At 40.0% G+C, this 15,264-nt stretch overlaps 2 protein-coding genes across 3 annotated transcripts in view; one reads left to right on the top strand and one right to left on the bottom strand.

The window, feature by feature from the left end:
- sbf2 (SET binding factor 2) overlaps positions 1-2,658 on the bottom strand; it is a 107,855-nt gene extending 105,197 nt beyond the window's left edge. For both annotated transcript variants that reach the window (XM_085454301.1, XM_085454310.1), the window contains exon 1: positions 2,528-2,658. In XM_085454301.1, coding sequence (XP_085310427.1) covers positions 2,528-2,582 — 55 coding nt within the window. In that variant the 5' untranslated portion in view covers positions 2,583-2,658. The remainder of the gene's footprint in view (positions 1-2,527) is intronic.
- A 3,298-nt stretch (positions 2,659-5,956) lies between these two features.
- Positions 5,957-8,366, top strand: adma (adrenomedullin a). The gene is made up of 4 exons (XM_085454291.1): positions 5,957-6,076; positions 6,670-6,772; positions 6,882-7,007; positions 7,132-8,366. The coding sequence occupies exons 2-4, from the start codon at positions 6,678-6,680 to the stop codon at positions 7,403-7,405; spliced, it is 495 nt and encodes a 164-aa protein (XP_085310417.1). The 5' UTR covers positions 5,957-6,076; positions 6,670-6,677; the 3' UTR covers positions 7,406-8,366.
- The last annotated feature ends 6,898 nt before the right edge of the window (positions 8,367-15,264 follow it).

Genomic DNA, 15,264 nt, shown 5'->3' with positions numbered 1-15,264 from the left:
CGTGAAAATAATTCCAGGGTTTATGGCTCATGACACTAGCCCCCAGGGACACAGACTCAGGTCCAATTTCTAAAAGAGGAATCTGCCGGTTATATTCCTTGCTATCAGACTGACGACTGCACATAATTTTTTATATTTCAGAGGTACGTAAATGACAAAAGTGTGTGCCAGCTATAGGTTCAACCAACAGCAACAAACTCTGGATTTAGAAGGGGCCAAACTTCAGTGTTTTATTGCTTGTTTTAAATCACTTCAGTCTGGTGGACCAATCGCACAATAAGTGTGATCTGAACTATATTTCATGAATTGGGTCATCTGCCTGGTAATGAAAATATCACAAATAGTCTAGCTGGATTTATGTTGACACTCAGGGGACACAGAAAAGAAATAAAACAGCAATTTAAGCAAGTTACTGAAACTGGGTCATGCGATTCCAAAGAAAAACAAAAAGCAGACCTAAGTAACAAACAACAGCATACATGTGGAATTATGGTAAACAAAAAATACAGTGTATGGTATTGCAACTTCAGCCTTACGTACTTGCATGCATGAGCTTGCATTAGAAAAGCTCCACTGCCACCAATTTAAATACTTACCTGACTTTAAAAGCATTAATGTCATACTATTACAATAATAACCAACAGCAATTCATTATTTTAAAAGCTGGAGTCTAATTTTACTACAAACTGTGAGCCAGCCTAAAACTCAACAGATTGTGGGCTCTGTGTTATTTCTAGCAGATCCATTCGTAGTAATCTAACAATGAGAAGTGGGTCAGGGCAGTGGAGCAAATGCCAGCACAGAACAGGAGGGTTAATGAGGACCCATGTAGGGATCCCTGGTTTGAATTAATGAGCGAGGTGGCCAGGAAAAATCTGCCGTCTAGACAAGCTGCTGCACATTACCGTGAATAGCATGCCTTCAATGAAAACACTCTTCTCACTCAAGTCATCGCTGTGGAGAATTCATCTGTTTATTTTCCTAACAAATATAGAAGGCAGTGCGATTTTCAAGTTCTGCTGCTTACAGACACGGGCGTTCCTGCAGGACTGGTGTCCAAACCATCACCCGATAGGAATACAATTCAGTCAGGACTTCAGGAATATTTTTGTCCCCCAGAGAGGCTTCCACAGAGATAAGACATAATCAGCCACAACTCATGCTAGTGGATTTTTACAGCTCCCTCTCTCTCCCTGCAGCTAACTTCTTCATCATCAGGAGGCAGGCAAAGAAAAGACTTAACTCGTGGCCCCTGCGTCTTCTTGTGGCGAGACCATCTGAATGTGAATCCATTCAGATTCTTCGGGTGACGCCAGGAACATTTTGTCCCCGGAGCACAAAATATTCATTTGTCAGTTGGCGCCGGGGTGCACAGAGCTGATGAAAAGCACTGTTTACCTATTATGCATAGCAAGCGATGGTGACTGAGGGGATTCAGCTGCTCCAGCCCCCTTCTGAAAGCACATGGCACTGAACGGATGCCATTGAAAAAGTGGCCGGGAAACTTTCTTTTATATCCTCAATGCAGATTAGATCAGTTTTTTAAACTTTCTCCAGGCAGCTCATTATGCATCACTTTCACAGGATAACAGTGCATCATGAGAAGTGATAAACTGTAGTACCATTCATGCCCTGTGCACAGCACGAACAATGCGTGCAATGCCAAGATGTTTTCATGGCTTTTTCTATGAATGCTTGGAAATGTGTGCAAAGCTGTTTCCTGTCTTGGATGAAAAGAATGCGAGGCTGGACCTGAGGTACAGCTTGTAAGTGGAAGCATGAGGAGCTTCCTGTCCCACAACAGTGGAGAGGGAAGAGGAGGGAAAAGGACACTGGCCCAGAGCAGGCACTGCCCTTTTGTTGCAGCTGTATAATGTTACGCCCATCATGAACCACTTCAGCATTCTTCCAGCAAATAAATAAATAAATACAACACAACAACTCGCTGACAAATGTGGCTACAGCGGGTAAATACAGACCGGAAACAGAGCATGCAGGACAGCTGAGGTGCAACAGCAAGCGCCCCCCCCCCCAAAAAAAAGAATACACAACATAGAAGCAAAACCGGCTACCAATAGCAATCCTGACCTGGCTTGAGTAAGCACACAAATATGATAAAGGAGGAGCTAGATTTTGGTTTTATGTGGCTGAATGGCCCCTTAGACCTGATAACAGGTTCACGATCAACAGGGCAGGATGTGACAGATTTTTTTTTCTGAATCCACGAGAAGTTTCAGCTGATCCAAGTCAAATATCCCAACTCCTCGTGTGTAAACATCCACTGGTGACTTAACATCAGGCGTGTGCTTTCTGTGTAAACACACGCCCGCTGGATTGAGCGTGTGGCTGGTTGAGGAGGAGGGGGTAAAAACCAAAAAGGAAGAAAAAGTATCTCCCAGTCTCGCCTTGTAGCCGTGTGGCTAAGCTAGCGCAATGCTATCTAGCATCAACATCATCACACACACACTGACTGACGGCCTGGACATAAACCTCAGCTCCGCCAGCTCAATCTGAGAGCCAAACTTACCGGCTTTCTCCTGATCGTATCCCACGACAGTAAAATAGTCAGCCAATCTAGCCATGTCTGCCGCTTTTCCCGAGATTTACCAACACAATTCAGCATTTTTCCTTCTTCCAAAGCACAGCCATGTTTGACAGAAGGAGTGTCACTGCGCTTGCGTGCAGGAGCGGGATACATCCATGGGCGTGGGCCCTCTCGAGTTTACAAATACAGCTCTGTGCTCCAGCAGAGGCTCGTTTTGGCCCTCAAGCACTGTTTCTTTTTATAAATCGAGGGCAACCAAACCTACAGCCACCAAAACCAAAAGAATACTATATTTTGCTATAACTGTGTGAAGTTTAGGAAAATTATTTTTATTTGAACGGCCTCATATCACAGCATTAGTCAGCTCATGGCACAGTTGTAAGTAATAACAGAAAAGAAACCAAGCAATTCTAATAGGGAATTTTATCTAGGCCACTCTTGGATTTGCTAGAGACTCTGTAAATAGAATAGAATAGAATAGAATAGAATAGAATAGAATAGCCCTTTAGTGTCATTGCACATGTACAACGTGGGTGCTCCAGCCAACCGTGCAGGAAAAAAATAGTAAAGACATCAGGAATAAAATAAATGGAAAACAGAAGAGACAAGATATATACAGTAGAACTGCTCTAAAATGCAAACAATTAAAAAAGAAACACACACACTCACTTTCACTTAGTAATGTAAAATATTTGCATCAGATTTTTAGTCAGCAGAAGTTTCCATGTTACTATATCACCACATGCTGTTTTATTATCCATGCTATGCTCTTTTTTTAGCATGGTGATTGTGATGTAACATCTCTTAACCAGTGGAGTGTGTACAAACCCTTAACCTTAAGTGCACATTGGCCACTAGTCAGCTCTGTCTGAAGCTAAAACTGGATTTTCTGATTTATTTTTACTTTTTATGCTACGAACTCCAACACCAACTGCAAAAATTAAAAATCCCCATGCAGGGACTATTCCATAGACGTACAAATTTAATGTAACATTAATTTTTTTAGTTGTTTTTGTGTAAAAAAAGGGGTCAAATATCGTGTTTGTGCAACATATTTAGTATCAATGAAAAAAAAGAGAAAAGGACAAGCCGAGTAGCACGTGTCGATGAGTAATATGTGAGTGAGAGAGACAGGCATCCACCACCACCACCTTTGCTGTCAACAATAGCAGGAAGACAGCAAGCAATTTCCTCTCTCTTCTTCTTTTTTTCCCCCTCGTGCTGTTCATCTGCTAGAAAAAGGACACAGGTAGTCAAAGAGTTGAACCTGTGGCAGAACATATTAAAACTCCTTTTTTATAAAGTGTTTATCGCAACACAAGAATGATCATTATGTAAACAGACCCCACAGCACAATGGATATTTCAAGGTAATAATTATGACTTACCTTTGCAATTTGTGCTTTGGGGACTGACAGCCTCTTTTTTTCCCTCTCCTCCCAAACATGACAACTGTTGCTCGGCTTTTCTGACACACAGACCTACTCATGCATTAAACTGTAAGGTTGTACAAAAACTGTCGGGTCATCTTACCAGGACAACATCACAAAGGACTTTCAAAAGATTGCTATATAAGGAGCCAAAAAGCACTAGAGGAGTTTTGTTGTCATGATTGCACCATCTCTTGTTGTAAACTCTGGTAGGGGAATTATTTGTCCGCTGGAGGCAATTATCATTACAAAGTGCTTGCAAAACATTCGCTGGTTTACAACACATGTGTTTGGCATTTATGTATTTTTTTTTTAGTTTGAAATATGACACCAAAGAATGAGGTTGTCTGAGTTATAAATAAACTCAAGAAAGTTTTTAATTATAATGATATACGAATTACAGGATGCTGGTGCGCTACAGGGGAATTTCAAGCGTTACATCGTCTTTAATTCAGTTTGAGCTTTTCTTCCCCATAATTGAAAGTGAAACAAGTATCAAAACTGAAAGAAATACTTGGACCTTCTCTGCAATGTTAATTTACACCATATCCAGTGCCTTGTGGAAATTTCTGTACTGGAATTTCTATTCTGAAAAAAAAAGAGAAAAGTTGGTATTTACAGCATTTCACACACAGGGTCATTCTTGGGTGCATATTACCTGTTTGTGCTCATCTCAAATACAGACACACACTAGATCTTCACTAGCCGTGGCTCAGTGAGATGAGATAAACAAAGTCTTAGCCTCCCCAGCTGGTTATTTTTTATGCAATTTTATGTGATTTATTTATTTATTTTCGTCCTCCCTAAGGGGCTCGTAATAAGCATCTGTCTCACGAATCCCACAGACAGTTTTGATTTTCCGCGCTGTGGAAATCTAAAACATTTTCCTGTGTTTTCGTGTAAAAGCAACATGCAAATTTTGAGTTATAATGAAAAAGATATAAATATAATAAAGTTCAAACTAATGAGACATGTTGGTATCACCTGTGTGAACTTGCATTCCTAAGGTGAAAAGTGAGGTGAGATTACTCACACACACTGGCACACTGAGTTAATATTGTTCACACGTGACAGTTCTTTTGTAACTTTATTTCTAGTTAATTGTAAAATTCCATTTCACATTTATCTAAATAAATTTGTGGTAAGCCCATAGTCAAATATTTGCCTCTTACAAACAAAAACATAGAGCATACTCTGTTTATAGTTGGGAATACATGTATTATTTAATCCCTTATTATGTTCAGTGTCTCTTTCAACGTCTCAAATTCATCATCCAGTACATTCTCAAGCTAATGTGGAAGTTCAGCACATCAGGGAGTGCCCTGAAAAGGAGTCTGATGAAGCATTCCTTAAATTTTACTTCAAACAATTAGCCAGATGGACTGAAAAGAGCATTAACAAAAACTATAGCCGTGTGACCTTAAAGTCCAAATATTACAACTAAAGTTCAAATATTACAGCCACAAAGGAAAAGCTCTTTTCTTTCTGTGATTAACACCCACTGGAGAAAGCAGCTATCTGACGCGAACATGTTGTACGTTTACTGGCACAGTGAGTGCACTGTTTGACTTACATAAATAATGACTACCCATTTGGTTATACACACACTTAAATTCAAACAAACAAACAAACAAACAAACAAACATTATTTTATTTTTAAGAGTCATGCTGAGGTGCAAAAAGAAAAAGAAAAAGAAAAGAAAAAAAGAAAAGAAAAAATCTAGTGCTGTGACTCACTGAAAGCATGAAAGAAGAACACAATGACAGCAACTCTTAAATTTCCTTTAATGCTTCATGTTTAATGCTTTTTCAAATGCATTCCTGAAGTTTTAACTGCTGTAGTACATGAACAACAGCGCAGCAGTAGTGTACTGGATGGGGTGGGGGGGAAAGGATGAGAGAATGAGTGTGTCACTCATTAGCCCCTCCTACAATTTTTGTATAAAGGGCTGTCCGTCTGGTGTGTAGGAGCTATTAGCAGAGTGACACAGCTGCCTTACAGAACTAGAAGCAATCTCAAGAAACCTGTGGAGTACTCTTTCCCAGCTGATTCTAGAAGAAGAAGAAGAGCTTTCTCATCCAACTAAAGAACAGAGACTAAGGTATGTGCACTTGCCTTTAAAATAGACATTGCTTAGATTTGTTATGCCACTAGCTGATGGCTTTATCCTTGCTTTTTTGAGGTCAGGGCACAAGTGTAGAGACAAGAACAGGTTATCTGTCTGGTTATATAAGCAGTTCAGCTCTTAATGTGTGCGTCTGTTAAGGAGTTGCCTTTAAGGTGCAAAGCATCCAACAGGGGCAGCATACCATGTGCTGTTTATCATATTATTGCACATAATTTTGCTGTTTTGTTCTATTTAATCAGGTGACTGAGTTGAATTACATTTGTTTGTGAACTATTTTTGCCTGCTTAATGGGAGACTGTGTCCTTCACAGTACTGGCCAGGGGCCTAAAGCATGGTTGTAGGTTTACTTAGCCCAGCAAGATCTGACCTTAGCTTAACTTTCTAAATAAATGAATGATATGTGCAAATAACTTGGCTTTTGGACTCTTGTGTAAGCAAGCACACTTATTACAGTATGAAGGAGTCTAGCATGGACAGAAGGACAGCAGGAAATTTGTATAGTTAAATATTAATAAAAATGTACGAGTAACTAACTATTGATTTTTTTTTTTTCCTTCTCCAAACAGGAGCCAAAATGAAATTGATCTTCCAGTCCTTCATCTGCTGCTGTTTGCTGGCAACAGTAGCACACTGTGTGGAACTTGAAGTGAATCCTGAATTGAAAAAGAGGTGAGTTAACTGAGGCATGATTTTCATTTGAACCCGAGGCAGGGTGTGACACTCAGCATTTCAATTATCTACCTTGGACTAATGGCATTTTTTCCCCTTCCTCTTACAGGCTAAGCATATGGCTAGGAAGCAGACTGAGGCGAGATGTTGACACCATATCAGTAGAGAAGAGAGCAGAGGCTGAGCACCTTGTCAGACCAGAAGACATCAGGGATGCATTGTTGCCACATTCCAGGTAAGATCGTGCAATTCTGACAGTCTTATTATAAAGTAAATATAAATTCAAGAAATCCAAAGTCAGCTATTAACAGTTCAGGATTGAACAGTATAGACTCATGCCCTCTCCCTTTGTCCTCCAGCACTGACATCCACGTCCGGACCAAGAGGTCTTCAGGCTGTTCCCTGGGTACCTGCACAGTGCACGACCTGGCAGATCGTCTGCACCAGATGGGCAAGTTAAGGGGCGGGAATGCACCTGCCCACAAAATTAGCGCACACGGATATGGCCGGAGGCGTCGCTCCCTTCCATCATACAGAGTCTCACTAAGGCTAGAGAAGGGCAGGCTGAGGCCCGTGTGGAGCACGGTTGACTCACAAGTTCACAAGCTTGAGGCCCTCCTCAGACGGACATGAGCACCACTTTGCAAAGGGAGTTGGGAACAAAAGTAAAGGAGTAGTGTCCTGTGCGCTCTGCTTTAAAATTCTTGAAGTGCCTCAGACTACAGCCAAGTATGCTCCAGCACATTTGTTCCAGGCTGGAGGACTGAGTCAGTGAATCAGAGCAAAACTGGCTGCAGCTGAGTTTGTCCAAAGCCCGAGCCTTGCAATGAGCTCAGCAATGTACAACTTTCAAAGAAAAAAGAAAAACTGCAGCTGCTTATAGACACTGGATGGCACAGCATGGAGCAAACTACAGGTGCTGCTCTCTGCATGGCAGAGGAAGAGGAAGAGTGCTAATACCTGGCAAAGTGGACTCATCCTCTCGATCAAGGGGGAGGACTCTTCTAATATTCTGGGACTTAACACATTTATTCCTCAAGGCCAAGACTTTGATAAGTGCTATCCTTTAAGGATTTGTGCCATTGTGTTCCATGAAACTGTCAGTACTTGTCTGCACTTTTCCATTTGGACTTAAAGTCAAATGAATCATCAGGAAAAGACATCTTCATCACAATGCCAAACACGAAGATAGGCTCCACAGCTCTAAAGCTATCAGTTTATATCAAGTTTTGGACACTGTATAAGGGAAAAATGCCTTAGATTATGTGATATACGTGCCAGTTCTTAATGGACTGAAATATACTTGAAATGTTATTGTTTGTAAAAAAAACACAAGTGCAATCCATATTTGTTTTTATTGCAGGTATGTGTAAATATGAATTACTTTATTTAAATATTACATAGGAGTTACAGTAAAGTACTTATACAGATAGAGCTATTTTTGTACAGGAAGAAATATATATGGGCATTGTAGCTATTTGTCATTACTCTTGCAAACTGTGGTAATAGGATATCTGTTTTAGAGGTATATTATATATTTGTAAATGTGTTCTATTTTATTTGTGTCGCAGCAATAATGTCATTCAATAAACATTTTGCATACAAAATCTAAACATTGTTTGGCTCTCCTTTCTTTGTGCTCCTGGCTCGTGTGAATTCAAAGTGGCACTCTATTGTCTGAGGGCAGACTGTTACAGCAAAACAAAGAGCACCTGGACTCTGTTAAGTGTTTAAAGGTTCTCATTAGAGCCCCCCTCCCTTCTCTTGCTGCATCCCCCTATTTATGATCCCACTCAAAAAAAAAAAAGGGCAGACAGGTTGCCAGGCACATTCCTGCTAGGTTCAGCTCACATTTGCTGGCTCTCTCGACACCACAGAGCAGCCCTGAAGCCACTGGAGGAGGCTGAGGCTTTGGCTACATCTGTGTTCAATGGAAGATGTTTGGGACACAAGTCGGCTGATGCGGGGGGTTCCGGTTTAACATTCTTTCCATATCATCCCAAAAGCTACTCAAACACGGCACCGATCAAAACGTTCCCGTTCCAGCACAACAAAGACCGAACCAGATTTAAATCATTCAGATGTCCCATTTTCACCCCTCCTAAACCATTTAATATATTCAGAAGTATTCACAACAATGAAATGTGCACTTTTTAACACTCATTTAAATCACAGAGGGAATAAAAGATGGGTCTTTCATATCAGCTCAAAGATTATTACTACTCTTTCTTTGTAATTTGAATGATAAGATTCCTGCTTTTAATTTAGTGGAAATTCATATTACAGCTGTTCAAAGTGCAGGTAGAAACAAAGTGAGGATCACAGCGGTGTTATGTGTCCTCTATTGCCATCTAGAGATATTTGACGGCCATAACTGCAATATTATGGCACAATTTAAATTGGTATTATTTATTCACTTAGGTTAGTCAGCTGAATGAAATTATTAATTAACAGTGTTGGGTGAGAACCTTCCTTTTTTATATTATTAGATTACAAATTTAAGTTCTGCCTATCCCGATTGTGAGCATTCACAGTTTAAAAAAAAAAAAAAAAAAAAAACAACTGAATGGGCGATCGTGGCTCAAGAGTTGGGAGTTCGCCTTGTAATCTGAAGGTTGCCGGTTCGAGCCCCGGCTTGGACAGTCTTGGTCGTTGTGTCCTTGGGCAAGACAATTCACCCGTTGCCTACTGGTGGTGGTCAGAGGGCCCGGTGGCGCCAGTGTCCGGCAGCCTCGCCTCTGTCAGTGCGCCCCAGGGTGGCTGTGGCTACAATGTAGCTGCCATCACCAGTGTGTGAATGGGTGGATGACTGGATATGTAAAGCGCTTTGGGGTCCTTAGGGACTAGTAAAGCGCTATATAAATACAGGCCATTTAATATAGTTTTTGTTGTAAAAAGTTTTCATTTGAACGATTTAGATTTGTTTTCTATTTTTGAAGTATAGACAACTGATACATTTAATAATTAATATAGAACAGTAACTAAAGACAAAACGTGAACCACAAATTACAGAATAGCAAAAGAGCCACACATAGTGCAATAAAACTGAAGCAAAGCAAATGTGCCATCTAGTGGTAAATCAAACGATGGATTTCTTAAATATTAATTTACTTACACTTCGTCTGGGAATTAAATTCCAAGACAAAAGGAAAAACCTGCAGGAAGTAAAACTGTAAAGTGTTCCTCATCACTGCAAAATCACTCTAAGAATAGAATTCTAACCATGTAACGGTGTCACTCCTTCAGTAAGCCAATCAGCTGGTGACGCCAGAGACGTTTTGTCACTGGCGTCACCAGTCTGACTGTGGCATGGTGATGCATCAGCAAACTGATGAGTCTAGACCAGCTGGTAAAAAACCTTACAGACATTTCACAGCTTACTGCAGACTAAACTCCAGGTGTTGCTATTAAACTCAAAGAGCTATCATGAGAATTATTTTAGGTCCTGCTTGTTGTCAGCTAAGATCCACTCACTATTTGAAATTTAATACCCAAATCCAAATGACTTTCATCTGGAAAATGCAGAAAAGAATTATGGTAACAATGAGATCCACATACTTTCATTGTTTGAGGCACTGCTGAGAGGAGAGGGGACAGGCGAACACTCTATCTGATAACAATAATGTCAATCAAAATGATACAGGCCCAAGACTAAGAGCTAGGCCTCTGAAGCCAACCTGAGCTGAGAGGATTATCCTCATAATCTCCACCACTATCAGTCTAAATCTGGGACTGGACCCGTTTGTGGTTACACCAGTAAATCTGAGTCCTCTTGTGAGGCGATGTGAGGAGTTGTGCAGTATTCACTTACAGCCACTTTATTAAATACACCAGTTCAACTGCTTCTAAATGCAAATATCTAAACAGCCTGTCAAATAGCAGCAACTCAATGCATTTTTGTAGACATGGTCACGAAAACTTGCTGAAGTTCAAACTGAACATCAGAATGAGGAAGAAATGTGATTAAAGTGACTTTAAACCTAACATGATTGTTGGTGATCTTCTGGGATCTTCCCACACAACCATTTACAGAGATCGTTCTGAAAAAGGGAAAATATCCAGTGAGCGACAGTTCTCTGGGTGAAAATACCTTGTTGGTACCAGAGATGCACGGCGAGAGTTTAACCTCCTAGGATGGTTTTGTCAAACACTATAAAGTCACAATAGCAAAGAGAAATGAAAAATGCATGCCATGAAAGAGTTTGGGTTTTAGGAGGTTAAGTTGATAGAATGGGAGCAATAACTCAAACAACCACTCAATACAAAGAAGGTAAGCAAAAGGGCAGCTCTGAACAGATAACATATCAAACCGTGGAGCAGACGGGATATAGCAGCAGAAAAGGACAATGTTTGCCACTACTGTCAGGTAAACACAAGAACCTGAGGCCAAAATTCATACATGATAACAACCAGAAGACTCTCTCTTTGGATGATCTTTGGATGGATGCTATGTAAATTTATTAAGAAAATGAAATTATAGCAAATTAAGTCAATGCACAATTACAGGCTTTAAAAAAATACCCCCTTTTAGTGAAAACCATTACTTTCTTTGTAGGTCCACGTGTTTATCTAATGCAGTGGTTCTCAATTGTGGTGTAGTACACACTTTTCATCAGTGATTGGAGAAAAGAGTGAGTTTGGGATTGTAAACACCTTTTCCCTAGCTTCTTGAAGTTAGACATGCTATGAAAAGTTTGAGAACTGCTGATGTGATGTGTGTGCCATGCCACTTCTCGGCAAAATATCCTGCAGTGCAACAAATCAACCACAAGAGGACATCTCTGCCTCTAAAAAAAAGGAGCGAGACATTTGGGGGAAAACCTAACAATTCATATACTGAGCTGCTGTGAATGTAATTACTACTAATATTAACCTGCCTCATAAAGTTGTGGAAGGTCCATTAATGGCAGACTTCAGGATTCGGTTTTAGCTCATATCCTCGCACTAAGATTTGGCCATGAAAGAGTTAAGGATGGAGCGATGTGTGCTGCTGGCTGGTGGGTGAGAAATCAAATACTTTCTCAGCAACAAGAGCACAGCATGACTTAGATGTTTCTGAGAGACCTTGAGCACAGTTTCAACTCACTTCAGACACAGCAGAGCCTGAAGAGGTGAGTGGACTTATTCGACATACTAGTCTAGTAGCTGAGATGGCCACCATCATAAAGACTGAAAGGCAAAAATCACTTTAATTTTTCCTGCTAGGTCTTCACGTTTGTATCCATTTTTCTCCCCGTCATATAGATATTGACGGGGAGAAACAAATTCTATACAGATTTGTTACACTGTATGCGATCATTTGTCACTCGTAACAAGTTTATGTGTATCCATATCTAAACCACTGATGCATAAAAAGAACACAGACTTACGGGAAAGTCTATCTGACAAGTGTTATAGAATTGCTGAAAGAAGAGCGGCTTGATATTAGTAGTTGAGTGCTTTGTTTTTTTTATCTGTACTGTTTTCCAGACCCTGGCCACTGAGAAAGATGAGAAGAGAAGACACACCTCTTTTAAAACAGCACTCAAATCCCGGCTTAGGGAAGAGTGAGTCCTTTTCTCCCCCCCCCCCCTCGCTCATGTCTATCTCTCTGCAATGTGGTTAATGGCTTTCTCTTGTGTCATTGGCCTCCCTGTCAGATGTGACATTGACAAAGAACCAATTTGGGGACTCAGTCAGCCACAGCAGTGAGGTGTCTGAGAAACTTTTTTTTGAACGATAAAGACAGCAGAACATAGCGAGCTGAATCTGAGATAGGTGTGCGAGTGCTCAGTTAATGGCCTCCTGAAACCTCCTAGGGGTCTTACACAAGTAGTAGGAGATGATACATGTTTCCACATTATAGTGCTTTTAAATCAGACTCACAAATACGAGGGTGCACAGACCCACATTAGCACAGTCCAGTGCGAGAACCATTACAATACTCTTCACATTAGCGTCTAATAATGCTGCCTGCAGACCAACACCACTCTCGGACATTTGATCCAGTGTTTCCAGACACACGATCTGAAAGGTTCTTACGATCTAGAACAAAATGTTTTCCTGCGCTGAGGAGTCACAGATAGATTGCAAACATTTGTAATTTAAGCGACAGATTGATCACAGTGTAGCGGTGCAGTGGAAGTTAGCTGCAGGCATATTCATAGTAATTTGCTAAATATCTTAAAATTATAAATACAATTAGTTTTATTAACGTAAGGAAACAAACATCAATCTACTTTAAAAGATAAAACAATGAATCAGTAAAGCCTCCATTAAAAATTTAAATATGCAGTGGTGTAGTATATAATATAGACTCCTAATCATAATATGAATATATTACATGCATATGTATCTGTTGCTTTTTTATTTTAAAAACCTAGCAAACGGATATGATCATCATCTTTGCTTTGAACTCACAGTTCATACAGGGGATCAGGCTGACTACATAAGCCTCCCATAAGAGAAAATAACCCTGGATCAGGTAACTGTTTTATCAAATGACATCAACACAAATCGAGACAAGGGCACGCTGATGTTAGAATAAATAAATAATAAAGAAAAGGCCCATTTAACCTCAAAAATCTTCTCAACAAACATATCTGTCATTCTGTCACGAGCTGTTCATTTATGGTTTAATTGACAGAAAAACAAATGAATTAATAGAATATTGATGCTATTGTAGATATAAGCAAACTGATACTTAACCAAAAATGGCTCAACCTCTTTACATAACCTTTGAGTTATGATCTTCTCAAATACTTTCATAACATTAGAAGTTAAAGTCACTAGCCTATAAACATTGTCTACCTGAGGACAAACCTTTTCTGGTGCTCAGAAATTGTGCCACACCTGTTTTCAATTGCTGTTATCTAATAAACACGTGTGCAACAGCATCAGAATTGAATAATATGAAAATTATTTTAATGTACTGCCAAAAAGCTCAGTCTGTCTATTGTTTTAATATCTACTGAGTAGTGACGGAGGATAGTGACTTATGAAAATATGAAATATCAGGAGGGGTCCAGTTTTTTCCAGCACATTCATAAGACTGTGAATTAATGACTAAAAAGGACTCTGGTGGTTATACAAGCAGGAGTCTGTTTTCCTCTCGCCATTTCCGTGTGTGCACACCGTACAGTAGGTGACACACAGCTGTGTGTTTGTATCAGAGAGCATGTGTTCCCAATGGACAGAAAGCAGAATAGTGAAAAAGAGCAGCAGGCTATGTCTGACTTTGACTGAAACCCTCCCTTTGTTGACGGCCAGTTTTAACACATTCACAGTACTAGTAGCACTGCCAACATTATGCCACTGGCTCCTTTAAATAGAAAGAGATGGTAGACTCCTAAACTGCAGACAGCATCTCTTAAGGTATCGCTGAATCTGCGCATACCTTCTTTAGAATCCAACTTGAGATGACGACACGTTCAGATAAGGCTATGGCTGTTGTGCAGATAAGGTAAGCACAACAGGTTAAATGGTTGTGAGGTTGCTATGGTGTAAGCTTCTTCTTTATCTTCTTCTGGCTGCTCTGTTTATGGGTCACTACAGCAGATCATCTGTCTCACCAACCCTCTGCATGTCCTTCTTCACTACATCCTCAATCTTGTCTCTAACTTTGTCTCCAGACTGCTCGACCTGAGCTGTCCCTCCCACTGAAAAACATCTTACCATCTTCTAAGTCTTCCACTTCCAGCTTCCACCTGCTGTCCTTTTGTTAATGCCACTGTGTCCAAACCACATCATAGCAGCTCTCACTATCTATAGAAGGCATAGGTGTAACAATTCTCCAAAACCACACGCCATTTTTTTATTCTCCCCACAGCCGTGATTGCATGATCATGATTGGATCATACAGCTTTTACCAGAACAGAGTGCTGTAGGCTTCAGCAGCTCCAAATGGGTGTCAGTGTATAGGACCACAGCAGCTTTGAATGAGAAAGTTAACTTAAGGAAATCATAAGAAAGAGAAACAGGAACCTGAAAGGAATCCAAATTGATAAAAATAGCAAGTAAAAGTTTAAAAGGGGAAGAATCCAAAATTCCAGCTGAAAGTGGTTGAAATATTTTTAAAAAAAAGAAAAAAAAGCCTACATCTCCTGTTAAATAAAAGTAAACAGTTCAAATTTTGTTAAACAATGAGTAGATGTTGGTATTATTACCCAAAGGTTAGGATTAAATGTACTTATTATAATGGATATTTGGTGTGCTAGACTAAACATAATAGCCAAATAGTAAGCAGGCCAGCCTTGTGCTTTAGAACAGGTGGGTTTAAAAATTATTTTCAGGGTTTTGTGCAGGTTAACATGTCCAGGTTTCAGCAGTAGATTTGGATTGGATGCCCCATTCATCAGTTACCACATTCTAAATATCATTACTACATATTAGACCATTCATTTTGTCTTTATTAAGTACACTTTAGTATAAAAGACTCATCTTACTGTATTTACTTAAGTTATTTCTGCTATAAATATACAGTTTTCACTTTGAGAAAAATAAGAAATGACTGT

The sequence above is a fragment of the Copadichromis virginalis genome, linkage group LG1, assembly GCF_057382275.1.
Source record: "Copadichromis virginalis isolate Kocher_CV1m ecotype Utaka linkage group LG1, C_Virginalis_male_GT1.1, whole genome shotgun sequence".
Classification (NCBI taxonomy): domain Eukaryota; kingdom Metazoa; phylum Chordata; class Actinopteri; order Cichliformes; family Cichlidae; genus Copadichromis; species Copadichromis virginalis.
Note: the sequence above shows the minus strand (reverse complement) of the source record. Positions and strands in the feature narration are given on the sequence as shown.

What these genes read in the sequence shown, in the direction of transcription:
- adma (XM_085454291.1), top strand. Translation starts at nt 6,678, where the DNA reads ATGAAATTGATCTTCCAGTCCTTCATCTGCTGCTGTTTGCTGGCAACA. An exon ending in AATCCTGAATTGAAAAAGAG is followed by an intron (nt 6,773 to 6,881) that starts GTGAGTTAACTG and finishes TTCCTCTTACAG; the next exon opens with GCTAAGCATATGGCTAGGAA. An exon ending in GCATTGTTGCCACATTCCAG is followed by an intron (nt 7,008 to 7,131) that starts GTAAGATCGTGC and finishes TTTGTCCTCCAG; the next exon opens with CACTGACATCCACGTCCGGA.